The sequence below is a fragment of the Peromyscus californicus genome, unplaced genomic scaffold (assembly GCF_007827085.1).
Source record: "Peromyscus californicus insignis strain IS unplaced genomic scaffold, ASM782708v3 Scaffold_21__1_contigs__length_65335640, whole genome shotgun sequence".
Lineage (NCBI taxonomy): Eukaryota > Metazoa > Chordata > Mammalia > Rodentia > Cricetidae > Peromyscus > Peromyscus californicus.
Genome location: NW_026294514.1, coordinates 4,230,580 through 4,255,537, shown reverse-complemented (window position 1 = coordinate 4,255,537; position 24,958 = coordinate 4,230,580). Strand labels below are relative to the sequence as shown.

Genomic DNA, 24,958 nt, shown 5'->3' with positions numbered 1-24,958 from the left:
GCATTCACAGCTGGACTTAACAAATCTAAACCTCCAGCCTATTTCCTTTTGATCATTTCTTGTTGTTTTTGTTTGTTTTGCCTTTGTTGAGACAGAGTCTCATTCTGCAACCCTGGCTGTCCTAGAACCTGCTGAGTAGACCAGGATGGCCTGGAACTCACAGAGATCCACCTGCCTCTGCCCACCCTGGGACTGAAAGGGTGTGCCACCATGCCCACTTTCATATTCTCTTAAGAATACAGCATTACAAATAAAGTTCTTACTTTATTACTGCCTTAATCATGTTTTGTACCTTCCCTTTCCAGATTTGGAGTGCAGTACCCTACGGATATTTTTACACACTTTTTTGTTATTCTTGTGATAAAACTTATGATCATGTGTTATAATATATATCGGATGTGTTATAAAATATATATGGTTTTATTTACTTATGTTTATATTTAGAGTGTTTCCCCTCCATGTATGTCTGTGTACCATGTGCATACCTGGTGCCCAAGGAGACCAGAAGAGGGGAATCAAAGCACCTGAGACTGGAGTTATCGATGGTTGTGAGCAGCCACGTGGGTTGTGGGAATCAAACTCAGATCTCTGGACAAGCAGCCAGCATTCTTAACATCTGAGCCATCTCTACACTCCCTAAATATTATTTTTAAAGGAACTTGCATGAAATTGACCTCCAAATTCATAAGGAAAAGTTGAAGAAGGTGATCATAAAAGAATATCTCACTTGATATGAACACTGATTGTGCAATTAGTTAATGCCAGCATCATTTAATCAACACTCAATTACATAAGCAGAAGCTTTGTGACTAACAGAAAATAACAGGTACGGAAACACTAAGAATCGATTCCATGAGGATTTATGACAAGGAGATTCCAATGCTATCTGGCATTCCTATCTTAAAACTTTTTCAGTAGCTATTTGTACCGAACCATTCATTTTACACGCATATGCGTGTCCGCACGCCATGCACGCTTATTCACTGCTTACCCCTGATTTTGCTCACAGCTGAGGAACAAAGAAAAACTAAATAGGCTTCTTTTTGTTTTGTCTTTGTTTTTATTTAAGTGCTGGAGATAGAATCCTTAGTCTTACCACGGAACCACAACCAACCCTCTTCGACTTTTGTCTGAGGCAGGGTCTCAATAAGTTATTTGTATTCTTTCTATAGATTAGACAGGTCTTGAACTCACAATTTTCATGCCTCAGTCTCCCAAGTACCTTAGATAATGGCCTGCACCACCAGGTTTATAAGTCAGCTATAGCCAGGCCTAATGGCACAAGTTTACAATCTTAAAACGTAGATATGTCAGAGCACTTGCTCTTCCGGAGGACCAGGGTTTGATTCCCAGAACCTACATAGCAGCTGACAGCTGCCTGTAAATCTAGTTACAAGGGATTTGATGGCTCTCTTCTGGCACCACAGGCACCAGGTACGTACACAGTGCACAGACGACATTCAGGAGAAACACTTATACAAGTAAAATAAATACATCTAAAAAGAAAAAAGCAGTTATATCGTCAGATGAGACTATACTGCTTTTCCTCTGAAGAAAATAATCATGGCTTTTCTTATAAAGAAAGAAATAGCAATTCAGCAGAGCAATGGGCAGCACTTGAAACAATGTAATGGACAATATTTTCAAACTAACAACTTTAGCACAATGCAGAACTACAATTCTACAATTCGTGTACCGTTTCTTATCCCTCATGGATGAAATCCAAGGGCAGGATATGAACATGTAGCTTCCTGGGAATCTAGGCTGTGATGAAGTCCATATACATGTGCTCCTGAGATCCTTTTTTCTCAGGTGGAAACATGCCAGAGAGCTGCCTTGCAAATACTAACAAGAAACACAGTACTGGCTGAAGTGGGTGGGGTAACCCCAGAACTCTGTCTGAAGATGTCACTCAACATGATCTTAACATGAGGGAATAAGGGCGGATTTTAGTCTATCACATTATTAAAATTTAATGCAATTTTTGATAATCCAAATTTCTGGGCTACTCATGCATTCTGTGTACATAAGAACCATCCACGCAGAGTGGCCACACTTCCGGTGACCAGTCATCCTCGGTTATGACCAGTCTAGGCAGAGTGACCACACTTTTGGTGACCACAGTCATCCTTGGTCATGACCCATCCAGGCAGAGCAGCTACACTTCTGGTGACCACAGTCACCTCTGATTACTGAGTGTTTTCTAGCTTAATGGGTAAGAGCATGCACACGATGCTAATGAAGCGTTTTTGCTCCAAGATATTTTTAAAAATGTACATGAGGAAGAGGAATTGTTTACTTTGATTATTTTAAGATGTAAATGCAGCTGCTTCAAAGTGGAAAAATAATAATCTAGAAGAGGGGTGTAACTGTGATCCATGACAACAGATTAAGAGTTAACTTTTGCTTTAGCTCTTCCTCATGGAGGAGGGGGGTGAGGAAACACTTCCTGCTGCAGGATCCTCCTTTGGTCACAAAAGCACTGCCGTTAATTAAGTACCAGTTGCCACTGGGTTTTGTTTCAGCCTTCTTCCAGGAGTCATGCTGGGTGTACAATAAATGATTCTTACATAGTTACGATTGTTTTTTTTTTTCTGACGTTACTATTATAATAGAACTTGGTTTGTCCTTGTCACCATAGCAAAGACATAGGGGAAAAAAGCCTTCTTGTATCACATGCCCAGATCCTCTCTGAGCCTGCCTGTCCCTCTTAGTTTCCAATTTTGATCACAATCTGGGACAGTAAAGAAAGCAGGGGAGAGTAGATCAGGAGGGCATTGTGGTCATATTTGTTCCTTAACACAGCACTCTGCTGTGCCTTAAGTAGCAACCCTCTAAGCCTATTGATCTCCCCTTTCTTCTGTATGACAAATGCATCACTGCCCAGCTTTCTGTCCCCATCCCGCTGTATCCCAGCGCCTTGTAGTTAGTGGCTCTGCCTTGCAGTCTGCTGTGGTCTAGCTATCATTACCCTTTGGAAGCACAGCTTTGATCATAATGACCTCCTCCTCACCCTGTGCTCGGAAAGCTTTCAGGACTCACCCTGGCCCAGAAGATGAAGGCCACTCCTCGGATTCAATTTAAGCTCCCTTTCAATCTGTCCAGGTTGTTGTGATCGCCTTTCAATGGAAAGAGTTCATTCCCATCTGGTCATAGTCCTCCGGCACATGGGGCAGTCACCCGGTACATGCTTCCCCATGTCATTCTGTCCACCACGTTTCCCCCATCTAAGTGCTACCTATATCTTCCTAGACATTTCATTTTCCACCCTTTCCTTCCCATCTTGTGAAGACTCAGGAGGCAGAGGTTAGAACAAGGAGCCAGACACAGGGGAATATCCTAGCCCCTTCCAGACAGTTTCCTCTTCTTTCTCAGCAGTTGATCTTGGTTTACTTGGTGAATCAGTTCTGCTGAGTGCTCCATGATGTTTTTGAATCATTTAATCACCTGTCTCTGTCACCTAACCTCACACCACAGTATCTGGAGAATGTGCCGTATGGAGAAAAGTTGTTAAAAGTATGTCGCTGAATAGTTTGCACTAAACAACACTAAACCCTTTATGATGGGATGAAGGAGAAAGCAAAGGAGTGTGGAACCAGCTGTAGCTAAGATTTCTCAGTGGGGGGATCCACACTGTATTAGACTGGAAAGGCTGAGGCTCTGGCTTCAAATGCTGCTTGGGGAGCCCCAGCCTAGCCCTCTGCTTCAGAGTGGCTCACACTGAATCTTACACACGCTGACGTTGGGAGATGCCTTGGGTAGCCGTGTGTGTGTGTGTGTGTGTGTGTGTGTGTGTGTGTGTGTGTGTGTGTGTGTGTTTGTGTGTGTGTGTGTGTTTGTGTGTGTGTTTGTGTGTGTGTTTGTGTGTGTGTGTGTGTGTTGGAGAGATGGCTCAGCAGTTAAGAGCACTGGTTGCTCTTCCAGAGGACCCAGGTTCAATTCCCAGCACCCACATGGCAGCTCACAACTGTCTGTAACTACAGTTCCAGGGGATCCAAGCCCCTTTTCCCTGGTCTCAGTACATACCAAGCGTACATGTGATGCCCAGATATGCATTCAGGTGTAGCCAGAAGGTTTCTTGGGTCCCGCCAAGCTCCCACAGTCCCACAACCCACTTATAAAATAATCACTCAGAGTGCAAAGGATAACCAGAATGCAACTGACAACTCCAGGGAGGCTACCTAGTAAAGAAGACCCTAAAAAAGACACAGGGATTGCCCAGCGACAGAGAAATAGATGAGATCTACACGAGCAAACTTGGGGTGAGGGGGGTAATGAAGGGCAAGGGTCGGGGGGGGGGGGGGAAGAGAGTTTAGGGGAACGGGAGATCCCAGCTGGATCAGGAACAGAGTGGGAGAACAAGGAAAGAGATACCATGATAAATGAAGACTCCACAGGAATAGGAAGAAGCAGAGTGCTAGAAAGGTCTCCAGAAATCCACAAAGATACTTCCACTATAGACTACTGGCAATGGTTGAGAGAGAGCCTGAGCTGGCCTACTCTGGTGATTGGATGGCCGAACACCCTAACTGTCATGATAGAACTCTCATCCAGTGACTGATGGAAGCAGATGCAGAGATCCATGACCAAACCCCAGGTGGAGCTCCAGGAGTTCAACTGGCGAGAGAGAGGAGGGATTGTTTGAGCAAGAGATATCAAGATCATGATTGGAAAAACCACAGGTACAAATAGCCAAACTAGCGGAAACACATGAACTATGAACCAATAGCTGAGGAGCCCTCATGGAACTGGACCAGGCCCTCTGGATAAGTGAGACAGTTGATCAGCTTGAACTGTTTGGGAGGACCCCAGGCAGTGTGACCAGGACCTGCCTTGGTCCATGAGCTGGCTTTTTGGAACCTAGGGCCTATGCTGAGACACTTTGCTCAGCCTTGGTACAGGGAGGAGGGGACTGGACCTGCCTCAACTGAATGTACCAGGCTGGGCTGACTCCCCAGGGGAGACCTTGCCATGGAGGAGGTAGGAATGGGGGGTGGACTGGGGGAGAAGGCTGGGGGTGGGAGGAGGGAGGGCAGGGAAATCCGTGGTGGATATGTAAAATAACTAGAAAATCTCTTATATAAAATTAAAAAAAAATCACTCAGAGGCTTAATATTGTTTATAACTGCTTGGCCATTTGCTCAGGCTTAATACTGACTATCTCTTACACTTAAATGAACCCATAATTCTTATTTATGTTTAGCCACATGGCTTGGTACCTTTCTCAGCTCTGCCTTGCATCTTGCTTCCTCTGTGTCTGCCTGGTGACTCCTGACTCAGCCTTCCTCTTCCCAGCATTCTCCTTGTCTGCTTATCCCGCCTAAACGTCCTGCCTGGCTACTGGCCAATCAGCGACTTATTAAATCAGTGTACAAAAGCATTATCCCACAGCAGTCCAGCAAAATACCCATATACATAAAATACATTTTTTAAAATTTAAATTAAAAATACGCCTTACCACCCTTGTGAAATTCCAGTGCGTCCTGGATAATGTTTACAGAGGTGGATATCACTCCTTTCTCCTAGGTTTTACACTAAAAGGTCTGCCACGTCCATAGAAGAAAAACCTCCCGAGTGGCCCTGTGACGGGCCCGACCACCTCTGCTCTCAGTTGACATGTTCCTGCCCTTCATATAGAAAGTTTAATTTTCTAGGACATTTTCACATTTCTTTCCTCATTTTTTCCCCTTCACAATTCAGAGTCATTCCTGCACTGAAGTTGCTTTACAGATAAAATACTTATAATCAAGTTCCATCAAAAGGAAAACAAAAAATGAGGGTTAATGAGTAAATGGATTTAAAGCATCACCAGAGTCTCGAACGAGAGGTACATGCCGTTTTACTGTTATTAACGTAATGCAGCCATCCATTACAGCCAGCACAGACAGAGGCTCCGGCCTCATTCACTGGCCAGGCCAGAGAGGGTCTGTTCGTGGCCCTGGAGACGGACAGCCTCAAGGGAAACAACCCGCAAGGCCCCAAACAACCTAGAGAGGCAGCCTCACTACCTGCCATGCGACTGGGTGCTTTGAAATGGACTAGGGATGTTAGACAGTCAAAATACGGCATGGACACTGAGCCGAGGACCTTGAGGAAGGCAGCGTGTCAGCCATGTTTAATAGATGAAACAAAATCTAGCGAAATTAGAAGGCAGCCACAAACCAGACACATGAATAAGTAATCTGGGAGCTGGCAGGGTTGCTTCCTCACGCTTAGGCAGATGACAGGCGTTCCTAAATACACGGAAAAGACCGTTTAACTCACTGTAGATCATCCCTACAGTGGACATTTCAGTACGGCAGGGAACTAAATTAATGTCAAACCTCCCAAAAGAGTCATGAGTTGATTATAGTTGATTTATAATCAAATGTATGCCAGTCGTCTTAGGTACCCCCCTTTTATTTCCCGTGCTTTGGGCTTTTTAGAGCATCATGTGGTCTTCTATAGTTGTTTGCTTCCCTGTTCTTCAAGGGAGCTAAGGTTTTTAGTCGGTGTTAATTGTCTCTGAAGCAGTTTTTTTGCGGGGGGATCTTCTACTTAAAGACCCCTGAAATTATTGTTTTCAAGTAAGGCTGGTTCTTTTTCTTTGTAGCTTTAGAAGAAAAGAGATCTCTGTAATCGCAGTGTCAAAATGTCAAAAGACTGAGATGCCCTGAAAAAAAGGGAAGAAAACGAAAGAGAAAACAAAACCAAACATAAAAACCTTAAAGGCGTGGAGTGCAGACCTCAACCCTACAGATCCTCGGCTTGCATAAAATGCTAGTGACATGCTGTAATTAACTAGTTACTCCTCTCAGAATGAATAATAATGCAATTATTTGCCAAAAGCAGTGAAGAGGAATAGTTTCTGTTTTTAAAAATGAGTGCCTTTCATTTCTATATAAGAAAAGGAACCGGATTCATTTGCATAAGCTGCTAAAGCCAGTGACCTGAAACTTCACTGTTACCTTATATGATAATCCTGCCACCTTCTTACCAGAGCTTTATGTATTTTCCAGTCATTTGAACTAGCAATAGACTGCCAAATTGCTACCATGTTCACATTATATCAGTACCCAGATATACCCAAATATCACAAACTGTAAGCCGTGCTAGTCTGGTTAAAGTATCTCCTGTCACAAGTGGACATTTATGTCACTGAGGCCATGAGGGATCCCGTACTGTATTTTCTTTGTGGAAAGACAAATGAGGAGGGTGGGGGCCTAAGTTCTTGAAGACCCTTTTTGGTGGCTCCATGTTGGCCAGACAACACGGATCAGTACAGCTTCATTAAATGATCGCCACTTGTTAGCCTTTCTGAGTTCTGTCAAAAAAACACTCTGAAAACAGAGGTAGTAAAGACAGACCAGAAAAGACCCAGTGATTTGGGGTTGCTTACACTAGTTGCCAGCAGCTTCTTCTCCTAAGCTGATTGCAGTGGTGCCTTAGGAGTGGTAAGCTGGGGTCTGTATGAACGTGCAGCCAGCCCCACATTCCTTTACTGGTCAGCCGCCTTGGTCTCATCTCCAGTTTCCAGCCCTTTTAATTTAGCAAATCTCTGAATTTAGTGTCGAGACACAATGACTGGATTCTTGAATTCCTTCCAAGTTCATCTAGCCATTCCCCCTGTAATTCATTCAACAAGTTTTTTTTTAATTGAAGATTTGATCTAATGCACTGTGCTGCATACCAGAAATTCAAAGACAAATAGGATATCTTGGTCCTGAAGTGGTTAAAGTGGAGTATAAATATAAAATAAAAATAAAGAACAGCAGTGAGGCAGTGAATGATACCATGAAGTGGATATGAGCCTCCTGTGAATGCAGTCATCGTTGTTAAGGCTGAAAAACCATACTACACCATGCATATAAATTTGCAAATTTCTCCTTTAAAATTTTTGAAGAAGAAATTCAGGAAAGATTGGTAAAGCACTCCAACTTTACACAACACACACACACACACACACACACACACACACACACACACACACTCAGTTGATTCCAGTGACCTGTATGTTTTCAGATGGTTGTGTGAACATTTAAATGTTTCTGTTTAGATTTAGCCAAATTTATTCACAGCATTTTGAATCTATACCATTCTGACTAACTGATGCTTTGAAGTAGTAAGATTAATTCAATGACCACAGGATTAGTTATTTATTCTGATACCGGGCGGCGTTGGTTCACGATATCTCAAAAGTGTCATTCAACAATATGTGCCAATATTCCAAGGAGTTTGGCTCTTGTTTGATCAGACAAAGATTAAAAGTCAATATAAACTCAAAACAGTGTAATAAGTAACCCAGGAGTAGACACTGCATTTTTTTTTAAATCCGACTCATGCAAAGTATCTCTTCTATCAGTAATGACATGAATGTGCATCTGTCTTAGTTTTCCTTGAACTTCAATTTGTAGAATGGTACAGCCTCTGGCGTCAGGCTGCCTAGATGCAAAATCATGTACTCCTGCTTATAATCTATGCGGCTTCCTCAAGACTCAATTTTCTTACCTATTAGATGGAGATAGTAGTAGTGGCTACCTTTCTTTGAGAATATAAAATAGTTACTTCATTCATTTCATTTGTGTATCAACACGTAGCTATTGAAAGCTGAGTATACCTAAAATGCTTAGCAAAACAAAGATAATTCAGTCATTACCAAAGAAGAATGTTCTGGAAATTCAGACTAAGGTTTTAGAACCCTGCCTGTTGTTGTAATTTATAAAGCTAACAGATTTAAATGTACAAAATACAGGAAGTAATAACGTTAGAATCAGAGTTCAATGATCTAATGGAAACAGGCAGAGTGGATCCTCGTAATCTACTCACAGTTTTCTTTCTCCTCATATTACAGTTTTCAAGCTGCTTTAGCGTGCCTTTGTGGCATCTCCCACTAAATAAATGATAAAAGACTGGGAAAGCAGCTCATTGGGCAAAATTCTTACCTCCTATGTACCAAGCTCTTGATTCAGTCACCAACACCCCATAAAATAGGATATGGTGTTAGAAGCCTGTAATTCCACACTTGAAAAGTGGAGACCAAAGAATCAGAAGTTTAAGGTCATGGCTGTACAATGAGATCCAGGCTATCCTGGACTCCCCAAGACTCTATCTCAGAGAGGGAGGGAGGGAGGAAGGGAGAGAGAGAGAGAGAGAGAGAGAGAGAGAGAGAGAGAGAGAGAGAGAGGATTGTTCTTCATAGAATTCCAGTTTCAGTCAATTCTGAGATTAAGAAGATAGAAATTTAAAAGTATTTGCTTGTGTATTAATATTTGATAGTTTAGAGAGTGGTGAAGGACACTGGGAAAGACCAACATGGCGCATGCTTTCAGGAGGCTTATATCCCAGAGATTTAATGAAAGCTGCATCCATCTCACTTTCACAGAAAGAAATCTCACCTCCTTCTGCGGTGGGAATGAAATGACAATGTATGTCCTTTTCCTTACCCATTCCCTGAAATGCTTTACTTGGGGTAGCAAGGAAGCAAACCTTCAAGGAGGCTGTGACAGAACCATGGCAGGAGTAGACCAAAGTCCAATGAGTCACATAGGGTGCAGGTGGGGACTGACATGTGGGAAAGGGGATCCAGTAAACCCCCTGGAACGGTGGTCAATGAGGCGCTGTGGAAACACTAAGCCTAGTCGATTCAACTCAAGCGAATTGCCTTTTCTCTCTACAGTTCTTACCTCATCATTCTGTGTGGTATTATATGATATTCAGTATGGGTTTCCGAAATTATAGACATGTGCACTCCTGAATTTCTCTGGATTTCGTTTGTAAGCTTGTGAAGCTCTGGATACCTCAGTTGCTATTTTGATAGACAGACAGCAATGTACCTTTCCATCCATTCTGCTTGTGTGGGGTCTTCGTAAGACTCTGAGACATCTTGAACAATAGTTAAAACCTAAGCTGCCTTAAAAGCACAAGGAACTGTCTTTACACAGAGAGGCAAGTCGGCCTCACTGCTCTGATTTTTTAAGCCTGGTGGTTAAAGCAAGCCTGATCTACAGGGCTATTTCTCCAGGGCCATTCTGAGGGGCACACACCCTCTGTGAACTCAGGCAGCACCTGACCTCAGATGTTCAGATCCCAAGAGACAGCAATGCTGGGCTCCTTCCCACCACAGCTGAGGGGGGAATTGCCACCCTCGGGGATTAAGGATCTAGACAGTTGCCACCTGTCCTCACTTTTATTTCTGAAATAGATGAATATAAAACTAATCAAGTGCTACTAGGGAAATTCTTCCACACATGAAAATATATATTTTAAGCATACTAGTACACTTCCTGCCCACAGTTTTAGCAGTCGTCTAGGTAATTCTGACACAGATGGTCTAAAGACTGCATCCTGAAACTAACTGGTGTGTAGACAAGCCCTCGCCACACTGCATTGATCAGTCAGCATTCTCAGACTGGGAATCAGTTGGATGCCAGAGTTACTACTTAAGAATACAGAATTCGGGGCTTCTAGGCACTACCTTAGCTCCCACAGGGCACAGGAATCTGCTTATCAATATATGCTTTTAAAAGTTCTGTGGGCGACCCTAATTTTCAGGATGCAGTATTAAAGGAGAAGGGTCAGGCCTCCGCCCTTCACATCTGCGTGTGCGTGTCCTATGCCTTACTAGATTCCTGCTTTTATGTACTATCTGGAATCTTGGCCTGTGTAATAGCTGCATGAATGAAGCAATGAATGTTAACAGCCAGCATGCAATGGAGTTATTATTATTATTTGTGTGTGTGTGCGTGCACGTGCACGCACGCCAGTGCGTGTATAGTATGTGTACATGTAATGTATTCAGAAGTAAAATTGTGATTCACAACTTCAAGAAGAAAATAAAGAATAAAGAATAAAAATGTAAATAATCTTTCGATTTTTAAGGTTTGCACACACCAAAAACGCAACATGCTAATTGGTTGGATTTATTGCTTTTTCATGAGTATGGGTGTTATTCTGAGTGGATGTATGTGCAACTACATCCATACAGCGATTGCCAAGGCCAGAAGAGGGTGTCAGGTCCCCCAATGCAGGAATTACCCATGTTTGTGAGTCACCATGTGGGTGCTGGGTCCTCTGCAAGAGCAGCCAGTGCTCTTAACCAAGATGTGATATTCCAAAGAAGAAAGTAGATTATAAAACAGAATTGAGAGAACACTTGAAAATAATTTTATAATGTTTATTTCACAATATTTAATTGTAGTTTATGTGACCTAATTCTCCTTAATTCACCAAATGTTTCTCTAGTCTTTAGAAAAAAAATTAAAGCCATGAGCGGCAACCAACATGAATTTGTCACTTTATTATGTAAAATATGAGCCAAAAGTAGAAACTGTATACCTTGGGAAGGAATCTTGGGATATGCTGAAAGAAGCCTGAGAACCCCGTGCGATTTCATGTAAACTCTGTTTCTGGGGTGTGAGTGTTTCTGAGAGGCTACCCACACCTGCCGCTCCGTTCTCTACGGGCTTTTGTGGCTCTCCAAAAGGCTAAGGACCACTGAAGCTTCTCGTTTAGCATATTCCATGCATATGCTCCTTTATGCTGGAGAAACATCTCTACTGATGGCATTCCAAAGAACGTATTTGATTGTCTTCTGTTTTACTGGCCTCTGGGACATTTTTTTTGAGTTCTCAACCGTTCCACGGAAGAAGGTACAGGAGTGTGTTTCAGTCACTTCCAAAGCAGCTCTGCTATAGTACCCTATTTCAATTCTTCACATAGCCTTCTGAGATTTATGTATGTTTATTTTTGATTCACTACTAGGTCCTCTGGATTATTTACTATTAGTTCTGTGTTGCATTTTCATCCCAGAAAACTGGCAGAGCTTCTCTGGAGGAGCACAATTCGATTCTGTTGCATTTTGCTCAGCTAGCTCTCTCCCGTTTGTATTTTACTTACACTGTGGTGATATCACTATTGATGCCCCATATTTTATTTCTCTCTTCCTTTAGGTGTGTATGCAACATTGACTGTTCTCAAACCAACTTCAACCCCCTCTGTGCTTCTGATGGGAAATCTTATGATAATGCATGTCAAATCAAAGAAGCGTCATGTCAGAAACAGGAGAAAATTGAAGTCATGTCTCTGGGTCGATGTCAAGGTAATGTTCATAGCAAAATTTCATCTCCAAGAATGTTTTTAGTCTCTGTGCAGAAATGAAAAGTGAAGATAGCTCCTTATTAGGCAGCTATTTCATTTCCGAAAGACAGTTCTGATTCACAACGGACTGCGTAGTCAGCTGTAGAATTTGTGTTGATTATAGGTGTTGGAGGGCCCATCAGCAACAGTGCATGTCTTTTTCAGTCTAACAAGACTGTATTGTCACAGGAGTCAGTATTCAGAAGACCACAGCCATCCTCCTGACAAAGGCTAAAGAGAAAGTCTGGTCAAGAATTTAAGAATTGATTAGAAACATTGGAATTAAAAGCAATCACTCTTTTATGTATTGATATATTAAGTACCTCCTTAAAAGCTGAACATAGAATACTCTGTTTTGTTGTTCAGAAGAAATAGTGTAGGGAGCTTGGACTGGTTTTTCTTTTATTGAATGTATCTCATTTACAGTTCTGAACCTTATTGTCCCAAACTTCAGAAAGCAGAGACCATTCTGTTATTCACACAAACGTATATGTGCTTTGTATAGAGTACTCAAAACTATAATTGAGCTCTTGTTGAGAAAAATAACAAACCTTTCTGCAATAAAGAATTGAAGGTATTGTTGGAAGAGTAAATTCGATAGACACCTAGGAAATGGTTAACTGGCTTTTACTATTAATTTTTTAATAGATAACACAACTACAACCACTAAATCTGAAGATGGGCATTATGCAAGAACAGATTATGCAGGTACGTAAAATGTTCTACTAGTAAAATGAGAGCCTTTGTGTGAGAGTCTTGAGCACCACTGTTTACCATCTGTCTTGACCTGGGCCTTCCCTGATCTTCTTTCTTAGTTCAAGCTTTTAACAGGCAAGAAGAAATTTATATTGAAGCAAATAAGACACACTTTTTTTGCCATAGTTAAAGCAATTGTCAAAGATGTCAGTAAGATATAATTAACTTGTTTTGACAGTACAAATGGTACAAATGACAAAACATTTATCAAATTAATGGGCATCAATGGAAATTAATGCAAGGTTTGGCAGTATATTGTAATAAATGCAAATATTCTTGTTTGAATTTTCATAAAAGTCAACAGTAGAAAGCTTGCTGGTCTCTGAGAAGACAGTAGTAACAAAAGAGAAGTACAAGTGCTAACACAAAGGACTTCTGTCTACATGCAGAGTTAAAATGGATGCATAATTTATTTTTTAAAGTAACTAGCATGTTTCATTTATTTAGATTCTAGAATGCAGTTTCTCAGACATGCAAAGTTATAATCAATTTTATGTGAAAACATAAATCTTATTTAGTAACTCTGGAATTTACTTTGAGTAGTAAAAAAAAAATGCTACCTAATTTAGTTCTCCTACAGTGAGAAATGATTGTTGGGGATGCAATTGGCATTTTTAGCAGATGCCTATAATTTATGGGAATTTAAGGTAAAATTATAAAAATGAAAGTATTGAGCTTTATAAAAGTATTCAAGGGATATTTGTTTATTTATTTATTTATTCTTGCTGTTTTGAGACAGAGTGTCTCTATGTGACTTTGTCTGAAACTCACAAAGATTTGCCTGCTTCTGCCTCCTGAATGCTAGGGTTAAAGGTGTGCCTTACCATGCCCATTGCAAGGGATTTTTATACAGAAGTTTTTGTTTAACTACTAAACATTTATAGTTTATAACCAGTGTTATAACTAATATTCAGACCAAAACAGTTGCTTCTTATCCTTCAAAATATGTACTACCATTCATTCTTCTTATTTCATTATTCCATTTCACTTCATGATAATTATCATTATACATAGAAAAATCCCTGGTGATATTTTAATTACTTGTACATATCAGAATGTAGACATAAGAAGAGTTTTTTAACTTTTGCATATTTTACTTTAATGCTTTCAACATCCAGAGAAGACTACATATTCTAAAAGCCTGAAACTATCAGTTATGCAGTAGATTAATATTGGTTCTATTATATATGTGTATATCCTAACCATTCCCAAAATATCCACTAGAGATATTAATAGAGTCTCCTTGAGAAGAATAGACTAGTGTTCAGTGTGTTTAGGGAGTGTTGCGATAAACAATTGACCTCCTCCTGGCACTCTTCTCAGCTCTTGTTTCCGTTGTACAGTCTTTATAAATATACATGTTTTATGTAAAATCATCTCTCAGAGAATGGGTTCTGGGATTGGTTCCAGCCCTTTACAAAAATCCAAATCTGAGGATGCTATAGTCTCTTATATAACATGGATGTTTACCTATTATCTGTGCACATCTTGTCTATGTCTTAATAATCTCCAAATAATTTATAGTACTTAATATAATGTAAAGTCTATGAGAATAGTTGTGGTGTTGTATTGCTTAAGGAATAATGATTTTTTAAAATTCTCTGTTCATATTCTAAAAGATGCAACTACTTCACATGTATTTTTGGTCCACAATGAGTTGAATCTGTGAATACAGAGCTCATGGATCTGGAGGGCCATTTTATTTTACTTTTTCTCAATTGTAATTTCTAATGTGTGAAATTTCACACAAATGCAGGTAGAATACAATCATGAATCTTCGTGTAATTGTCTTTAAAAACCAGCAACATCAAGTCATGACTACATTCCAATTCTCATTCTCTCTCTCTCCCCTTCAGTAATAGATTCAAGAAAATGCCAGAAATCACAACTGAATTCATAATTTAGCACACATATAACAAACAATTCCTTTTTTAAAAAATCATGGTACTATAGTCATCTTTTAAATACATATATTCTCTTACAGTATACAGCATTCATCAAAATTACTTGAAAAATAGCACATTTTGGGGAAACATTTTGCAGGACAAGTGTTCCCAAAAGTGCACTACCCAGATATACTGATCCATAGAAACTTATTAAAAGTAATAAAATATGATAGTAAAAATGAATATCTGAGACTATATATGCTTTAAGATTTAAATAGAACCAAATATGAATATTATATTTATTATAAACAACTATTTTATGGTATTATTAGCTGCTGCTACTACCTGCACTTATAATAACTTTATACCTCCTGTGAAAACTAATTGGTTTGAAAAAAAAATCTTCAAAAATGTTGCATGCTATGACTATCTTCTTCCTTGAACCACGCACCATTGGACTTATAAGAAAATCAAGTCTTTCCCTGAGGATTTTCTTCCTCAACAAGGAACCCTTGAGGTTCGCCAGCATCCTGTGCAATGCCTGCGAATGTACACAGCTGTGCCAGCCAATACCAATGAAAAGCCTGCCAACCTCAATGTCACTCACATTGCATTTAACAATTCAAAGAGAGCAGAGGGTTGAATTTTTACCCCAAATACTCGATTTCAGACAGTTAACCTATGCTGTAAATTATCACTGTTTTTAGTTCACTTTGTTTTTATTTTTAATATTATTTTTATCCTGTCTCTTATTTGAAAGTGTTGATGCATTTAAGCACTGTATTTTGAACGTATCATCCACCATTACCCCCTCCTCCCAACTTCACATCCTCCATTTGTTCTTGTCGTTAATAACCCCTTGAGTCCAGCCGTTGATGGTGGCAGAGGAAGGGAGAGTCCTTGGGGACAAGACCTACTCTTCCCATGCCCCCCCAGTGGTGGCCCCAAACCTAAGCACATATGGGCTGCACAAATTGTTTTCCATTTTAATGTTATCTCTTTAATGGACGTGGAAAGGAAAGAGAATGTTGCCAAGCGGAAATGGTCAGGTCACTCAACATGCTCCAGATATTTCCAGTTTGACAACAGATTAACCTATTAAATCTCAAAGAAAATCTTGTAAGATATAGTGTGTGATGTTTGAGGGCCAGCAAGCCGGCTGATCAGGGAAAAGCACTTGCTGCCAACTCTAACGATCTGAGTTTGGTCCCCAGGACCCCTCAGGTGGCAAGATAAACCAACTCCTTCATGTTTCCCTCTAACTTCAGTCTGCACACTGGTGCTGGGGGTGCATATGCACACACAGGGACACAAATGTGCACACAAAATAAAGAAAAAAAATGAAAAAAACTTAAAGATTATGTTTAAACATTTCCAAGCTTCCCGTAGGATTTTTCATTTTCCCAAGTTTTAGAATATAGACTTTGGGAAATATAAAAGAATCAAATGGAGAGTCAGTGTGTTATTGTCCTGGTAATTTATATTTCACATGTTTTTAAACTCTCCAAAGGGGGAAAACAGGAACTGTGTGACTCCCAGGCCTAGAGGTTTGCTCTGTGCTCACAATTAACTTGGTGTCACAGCAGCAGCTTCCCTTGTTAAGTAAACGTCCCTGGGCTCTTCCAGCAGAAGGAAATAGCAACTGTAGCTCACTCATTTTTTCCAGATGTGACATTAGTACTGCAATGTCAGTACTGATCCTCATAGGCACAAAAGTTTAGCTAGCACCAGAAAACTGGAAAAATTTCCAGTGTATTCCATGCAGAATTTCTCTCTGTTTAGGTTGTCTGCAATCATCTTGCTATCTTCTCTCTTTAATCAGACCCAAGGCATTTCTGAGTCTTGAATCAAAGGCTTGGCATCTCTGTATTCCAGGCACAGTGACAAGTCCCTGTCCTAGAAGCTGGACAGGCCAACTGACATCATTCTCCTCCATCAGCCTAGGTCTGTCTTTTTACAACATAGTCAGAGACACAGGTTTTCTCTATCACAAAGCTAGGGCTTTCTGGTCTTTCCAGATGCTAATAGTAAACTTCCCTTGTGAATATTGAATATATATGTGTGTATGTATATATTTGTCCTCATCAGGTCATGTTCTTAAAGGAAAGTGAATTTAAAACCTGTGCACCTCTGTGTCTAATGAGTGTCCATGTCTATGTCTCCTGATGAATTCCTTTCTGGCTAAGAGCCTGATCAAGCTTCAGAAAACATGGCTACACATTCTTTTCCCAGTGTACTTAATTTTATAGCTTGGTTAGATGTTCAAAAAGACATAAATTTCGACTACTTTACTTTTTATCATCTAGAAAATAAAACGTATTTTATTTTATGGCATCCTATGCCAGTTTCCAAAAAGGATTTGCAGTGTTTTTATAATTAAACTACAGTCAATGAGGGTGTTTAAACAGAGATTGAAAACATAAAAAGCAGAACTGTTAGGGAAAAGAAATACATCCCGAGCATGGCTATCACAGTTATACCACTCAGCCCCATGCTTCCTTGAAACCTGTACAGGAAAGGAATTATGGCTGAGTCTGTTTATTCCAGAAACCTATCCCAAGTCCTCTGTGCAGCAGTCCTGGCCAAGGCTCCATGAAGGCTGCTCATCGGCCTCAGTCCTGCACAGGGGAACTAGGGTCTTCACTGTCTGATAAAAATGGATTAAAAATCATTCCAGAGAACAAAGAGAAAGTTTACTTTGCTAAATTATATAGGAAATATTTAGCACAGACATTTTTATGAACAATCACTAGAAAACATAAGTGGATAGAATCTTCAACAGTGATATTTACAAAATATCCCAAGTGGTTTTCTGTATGGCTGAGGATTTTCAAATAATTTTTTTATAGAATTCTAGGGCACTGTCTTAGTTAAGGTTTCTATGGCTGTGACAAGACACCCTGACCACGGCAACTCTCATAAAAGAAAACATTTAATTGGGGTGGCAGCTTACATTTCAGAGGTTCAGTCCATTATCACCATGGTGAGGAGCAGAGTGGCATGTAGGCAGAAAAGGAAAAGGAGCTGCTACATGTTGATAAGAAGGCCACAGGAAGTAGGCTGAGACACTGGGTGGTATCTTGAGCGTATATGAGACCTCAAAGCCCGCCTCCACAGTGACACACTTTCTCCAACAAGGCCATACCTAGTCCAACAAGGCCACACCTCCTAATAGTGCTGCTCCCTTTGGGGGCCATTTTCTTTCAAGCCACCACAAACACAAAAAGTTAGATCTGTATATCTCAACGATACAGCGTCTGAGGCTGACTGAAGTAATGCGTTCCATTCATGTATATTTCCAAAATGAGAAGGGTAAATATCACAGGAAAATGATGGGGGAGCCTATAAGAAAAACATGTCTAGTTTATTCCCTTGTGTGTGCAGGATAAACAACACTGTGTAAAAGAACAGGCAGAACCTGTGTCAGATAAAGAATGTTTTCAGGCATGTATGTGACAAGACAGAGGTCCCTGGTTTTAATGTTGGTCAATGGAAAAGAAAGTCCTAGGCTCTCTGTACCTTCAGAAAAGCCAGGGCCTCCCTCCCTCTGGGACTAGCACCAGGCAGAGTTTACCTGTCTTGTTGTTTTGGGAAGTCCCGAGTTTTAGGAAACATTCTCTACAGAAATGGACTTATCTTTAAACAATAATTGAGATATTATGCACAAGTCTGAAATGCGGAAGAAAGAAGCCAGACTTAAAAACCAAATCCTCTCTGTCCTATTAGTATCCCATCAACCCATTTTCCGCACAAAGCAGAAACTGACATCCCTAAAAGGGGCTCGACACAGCCTAAGTGAGTTGTCAAAATAACTCGTTCTTTGTGGAAGCCGTTGCAATTTACAAAGCCTTTCCCCACAAATTGTCTTCTTCAGTCTTCACAGCAGAATGCGAAGAGATATCAGAAGAACCTGACAGGTGAGAAATGGAAGTTCGGAGAGATTAAGCGAAGAGACTGCGTAGCAGAGCTGAGGTTCAGGACAGCACTGCTAATTGCAGAGGCCAGGGGGTGTGAACAGTGAGGGACCCCAGGAAAATTTAACTGCCTAGTACTTGGGTGCTTTAGAGCAGACACCACACCCTGAACTTAACCTTCTGTGGGTTCCAGATTCAAAAACATCTTGTCATGATGTCTGTGCTGCTGTGAAATACTCCTCGACATGCTCTATAGTCTGTCTGTGTATCTCCCCCGCCTCCAAGTGCTATTTTGTTTGATTTTGAAAACTCCCATGCAAGCTGGGGTGATAACTCAGTCAGTAAAGTGTTCACTTTACAAGTATGAGGACCTGAGTGTGAACCTCAGAAACCATGTAGACCAAAATAGATGTGTAGTCATAATCCCGGTTCTGGAGAAGCATCAACAGGAGGATCCCTGAGGCTCACTAACCAACCAGCCAGCTGAGCGTACTTGGTGAGCCCAGTGAGAGACCCTGTCTCAAAAAAACCAAGGTGGGCAGCATCTGAGGGCTAGCAGCTGAGGTTGTCTTTAGATTTCTGCATGCCTGCACACATAAATGTGCATGTACATGCACACACACACACACACACACACACACACACCTCCTGTTGTTTCCAGTCTCTTCATACAGTAGAGAATCTGGAGTAGTACTTGCTGCCAATAAACCTCTCATTCATTATTTAAAAAAAAAAAAAAAAACCTCCCCAGCTTCTCTGTAATGTTTTATGGTTTACAAAGATTCATTCATATTACTCTATTTGTTTTAAGGTCAACCTAATTTTAAAAAAAAAAGCTTACAAATACTAAGAATAATGCCCATGAGGCTCAGAAAAGCTAAATGGCTGGCCTGGGACTGGCCACAGTGCTTTAATTTTGTCCATCTACCTGTACAAATGGGGCACTTGCTTGATTTGCTGAGTATTTGCCTTGATGGCTCCTCTACTCCAGGTATACAGGCATGAATATAAAATGGTTTCATATCATATTTATAACATGAATTAATTCAGCCATGTGGCAAAAATCCACATTTAAAATGGAAGCTTTTTCCATTTGCTCAGGAACACAAGGAGCACTTCGCGGGAAAACATGTTATTTCTGGGCCAATAATTTGATCTATAAGAAATAAAGAGCAGAAAAGGTAGGCAGCAGCTTGTAGCACAAATATTGGTACCAGCAGTGAAACAAATAAAAATGTTTGCCCAGGCTATTACAGTGCCACAAGACTAGCCTGGAACATTTAGCCCAGGAAATGAAGTAAGATGGCAAGATTTCTGAGCGGGGAAAGAATGCTTCGATCCAAGTATTTTCCCGCCGGGATTTAGATTAGGAGTGCTGCAAAATTCAAAAAGCCTTCTGTGAGCTCTCACTCACAACTCTCCTGCTTCTCAAGCCTCTATGCTTTCGTGGCTTTCTCCCTAAAATCCTGTAGCCGGTCACCTGCAATCTTCAGTTATGTTCATGGTTATAGATAAACACAGAAGTGGTATTTGCAATACAGATGAAGGCTTGGTCTGAAAAGTTGCCTTGGGCCCTAAGAGACACTCTGAGAAACTGTGTTTATGCCCCAGTTCGTAAATGCATCCTGCATCATTTATGTGCACTTTTTCCTGTTTGAAAAGCCCCTTTCCGAGGCGGCTTTCCACCTGGAGGTGTTATTTATCCATCTATCTTTCTCTTCCACAAATGTGGGACAGCTGTTTTGCTGGTGTTTGCTGCAAAATCAGGGAGCAGCGAGTTTGCGCACGGGTTATGCTATGCTCGGTTGTTTAACCTGGAGTTGATCCCGTGGCTTTCCGAACCCATCATGTAAGCTACTAACAAGAAACTAGTGAGATAGCTGGTCTTAGTATTTTGTTTCAGTCCGAAAGTGAAAATAAATTTATGTTTATGGGAAAAGACCCATTCTATGGAGTATGACCTGTGTTATATGTGCTCAGAGCTTTTCATGCAAACTCACTGTTTATGAACTCAGGCACAGACGGTTTGCACAACCATTCCTTTCCAAGTCATTCAATAACTGTTGCAAAAGCCTTTGGTCAACTTTTCAACTAACAAATATTAAAGCAATACTTATTGATCACTTATTTCTATGTTGTTAGCATAATAATATATCTAAATTTTCACACAATTTTTCTGTTTTCCTAAAATCTATATAATTGTATGTATAATATACTTTAATAACTTAATATGATCACATGACCCTTATGACCTAAGATTTAAATAACAATTTTGTAGGATGGTATACTCATATGACAGGATTGAAAATGGTGATATTCATTTGACCATTGAAATTAGTCATTTATAACTCAAGGCATATGTTTAAAAGACCTATACATTAATTAATAAAAAAAGATGGAATGGTTAACCAAGCAAAAATAAAAAGAACATAGGAAAAAGGAATATATTTCTGTTGACATAAAACATTGTTCACAAAAATATGTCGGTGCTCACATGTGACGACTAACACATGCACACACACCCTTAAGAAGCAAAAGAGCCGGGCGGTGGTGGCGCACGCCTTTAATCCCAGCACTTGGGAGGCAGAGCCAGGCGGATCTCTGTGAGTTCGAGGCCAGCCTGGGCTACCAAGTGAGTTCCAGGAAAAAGGCGCAAAGCTACACAGAGAAACCCTGTCTCGAAAAACCAAAAAAAAAAAAAAAAGAAGCAAAAACAAATGTTTTCAACAAGATCAGAAAGAAAAGATAGGTCAGTTGGCACTGGCAACAAAGCAGAAAAACATCTTCGAGCTCCAATGCCCTCGTATTGTTCGTGAAAATGCCACAGTGCTCCATCCAAATTGACCCTTATCATCTCCACTCCCGCCATATTATTTACATTCCAATGAAGTACAAGTGTGCATTGAATGTATGAGCCTCGAACAGTAGGCATATCCCAATACCTTGGAAAAGATGTTTTCCATAAAGTGCTGAGAGTGCCCTGAAGCTTTTCTGAATGAGTTGAATAGGCCCCCAACATGAGCACCCACCTTAACCGGTACATTAGAAACACATTTCTTGGATCTTGGTGATTCGACCATATGTAAACATAATCACCCCAAAGTATTTTGAAATACCTGTAAAACTAAATCTTACGTAGAAATCGCCTTTCCAATGACTGTTTCATGAGAATAGTTTGTTTCCACTCCTTGTTCATGTAAAACAAAACAAAACAACAACAAAAACCACACTTAGTTAGAACTTGAATATGGTCCAGAGGAGTCCAATTTAGGAGCCAAACTCCAGGCACAGCCAGTGTGGGAAATCAGCAGTAAACTGAGAAAGGGATGGAATGATGACCTGTAACTGTAGCGAGGAGTAGATAGGCTCACACGCCATCTCTGCGTCCTGACATGCGGAGCACATGCAGAGCACAGTTCTGGGTGAGTTCTGAGAAGCAGATGTTGGGACCAGAATCATGGCCTGACAAAAGACAGAACCAAGAGTCTAGAAGGACATGAGTTTCTGGGAGACTGGAAACTGGGGCAGGAGAGTGACCACATTTATCAGAGACAGGCAGGGCTATCAGGCTTGCAGACTCAGAAATCTAAACCCTGAATTCACCAAGAGTAAGCTTCCCTTTTCTGGGGAACTCACATGAGCCAAACTTAATGTCTTCACATGGATCTGCAATCACCCAGAGGACTTCCCTTGGCTAACTAATGATATGGATTCCATGAAAGTGCCGGTAATAAGGAGGCTACTCAGTGAATCTGAGTACACATTCCACACTGTTGCACATATTCCTTTGTTATCAGTTTCCACTTTTTAATGAAATATGTCTGTGGAGACATGAGAACAACCAACAGGTGGATGATAGAAACTTATTAACAAGGTGCTTATAATAAGTTGTCACCATTATCTTCTATAGAGAGAGCCATCAATAGTTACCAAGGCAACCCATCAGCAAAGATAGAAAACCATTAACTCTTACCTATGTATGTGCAAGGCCAGAACTGAATTCTGAGTTTACAACAGCATTTTCTGCATTTTTGTATGTTTCCCAGCTCCTCACTTTCTCCATAAATTGATAAATGCCCAGTAAATAGCTAATTATAATACTATCCTAAGAAACTATCATCTTCATTACAATCATGACCATCATCATCATCATCATCATCATCATCATCATCATACTCATCAGGAAAAATACCACTGAAATAGACTCATTTAATTCATTCCAAAACAAACTACAAATTATATGTGCTATCTGTTGTTTGGGACTCTCCAAGAGACTATTCTCCAGTGATGTGGATAATCATATTTATTCCTTAATTTCATTTGAATTTTAGAACAAATAACTTACAGATCACATTTTACAGGGGAAAGAGCTTGGCATAGCAGTATAGAAACTTCTTACTCCAGTTTCAAAATGCCAGTAGTGCTAAGGCTTAAAACTGCCTCATGGGGCTAGGATATATGAGAATATTCAGATTCCATGGGGCCTAGAAATCAAGTGGTATTGAGTAGCCCAAGTCAGGTTCTCTTGTTTACCAGAAGAGGAGACACTATCAGCCAGCAAGGGCCATTGATTTATCAAGGTTCTTTTCATCTCCCTATTCCAAATATATATACATGTTTTTAAAATAATAGTTCAGTCATACTAGAAATGGTAAAGCTTCACACAGGGGAGATCTGCCTCTACCAAGACTTCTGAGGATGAAAAAGTTTCATGTGCTTAGAAGGAAAGTTGGGCTTCTGGCCCTGGTGCTGCTGAGGAGCCTCTTCTGCCTAATTGGATCTCTTATCTAGACAGTGTTCTCAACCAGTGTTCTCATAACTCAGGGCTCTGTTTTGCTCCTGTTCAAAGCTATGTCATATTTCTGCTCACATTAGATGTTTTGTACAAACTTAGACTAAATTGCTGAACCAAACACTACCTGTTTGAAAGATTTTTTTTTTTTAATGATGTTCTTTGAGGAGGCAGTAGCAGCTCTTTCAAAGCTTCCTTTTATTATTTGGGCCCTTTCTCATTATAAGTTTTTGTAACAGTTTGTTCATACAAAGAGATTTAAAACCTGCTAGCTGAATTCTGTTGAAGCATTCAACAGAAATTCTTTAAAAATACGGAAATTGTTGTGTTGCTCATGGAACAGAATGTCTGACTGTGTTAGAACTCAAATGTTCATGGAAACTCCTGAGGCTCAAGAGAGGGAGCCATTAAGCTATCTCTGGCCTGGCTGGGGCTGGTTACTGTTCAACTATGCTGTGCCAATTCCCCAAGAAAGGAAACAAATGTGCAATTCTCTTAGGTGGTTTCCGGACACGGATCCTCCTTGGGATTAGAAGCAAACCCTACCGTGCCTATATCTTGTCTTACCTAGTGAAATAAAGTCGTTGGTTTTGCAGCAAGGACAATGAAGGTATTTGTTTAAAAAGACAACCTGAAAAAAAAATAGCAAAGACAACAGGAAATGATAAATGAGCAGGTCTCTGCTGCAGTAATTACTTCAGCACTGCAACAAACGAGTAAGTTTCTCAGGAACGATATTTTCCGTCGGAGATTGTCCCTCTGCCTGCTCCTCGGTGTGTGCTCTATTGCCCTCGTTACTGGAGGAAAGTCTCTAAGAAAGGAGAGCTGGTAAATAAGTTGCCTGAGAAATTTGTGTTTTGAAATGTTGAACACCGTTCTTTGTTAGAACAGATTATCTTCTGAAAAGTCGCGTTTTGTGGTTCCCCTTAATTGAGAGTTCTTCTGTGCGACACAGAAGGCGCCAGCTGAGCTGGGCCTGGAGCCCAGTCCTCAGAGCGCTTGCCTGGTCCGTTCCTGTCGCTAAGAAACAGAGCTCTGACCAAAGCAACTCAAGGGAGAAAGGCTTTGCTTCAGCTCACAGTTCAAACAGCCTGCCATGATGGGAGGTCAGGCAACAGGACCCTAAAGCAATGGTGTTCCTTCCGCCAGCGAGCCGGAAGGAATGAACACGGTCGCCCGATTTGTTCCTCTGCTCTGCCGCACAGGATCCCCTCGGGGATCCTCATTCACAATTAAGATGCGTTCTCCCATAGCAGTTAAGACCACTCAAAAGTCGCGCATCTCCCAGATAACTCTAGATTCTGCTAAATCGACAATTAAGCTAGAATTACCCCTCGCTAGCACAAAGCCCTGGACTCAATGTCCAGTGCCACAGAAACCAGTCACGGCCGTCCATACCTGTCCTCCCAGCACTCCAGAAGTAGAGGTTGGACATCCAAGGTCATTCTCTGCTACATAGAGTATTTGAAGCTAGCCTAGACTATTTGAGACCCCTT

At 40.7% G+C, this 24,958-nt stretch overlaps 1 protein-coding gene across 2 annotated transcripts in view; it reads left to right on the top strand.

Annotated features, from left to right (window-relative positions):
- Tmeff2 (transmembrane protein with EGF like and two follistatin like domains 2) overlaps window positions 1–24,958 on the top strand; it is a 375,139-nt gene that overhangs the window by 210,135 nt on the left and 140,046 nt on the right. For both annotated transcript variants that reach the window (XM_052749440.1, XM_052749439.1), the window contains exons 6-7: window positions 11,928–12,076; window positions 12,763–12,822. In XM_052749440.1, coding sequence (XP_052605400.1) covers window positions 11,928–12,076; window positions 12,763–12,822 — 209 coding nt within the window. The remainder of the gene's footprint in view (window positions 1–11,927; window positions 12,077–12,762; window positions 12,823–24,958) is intronic.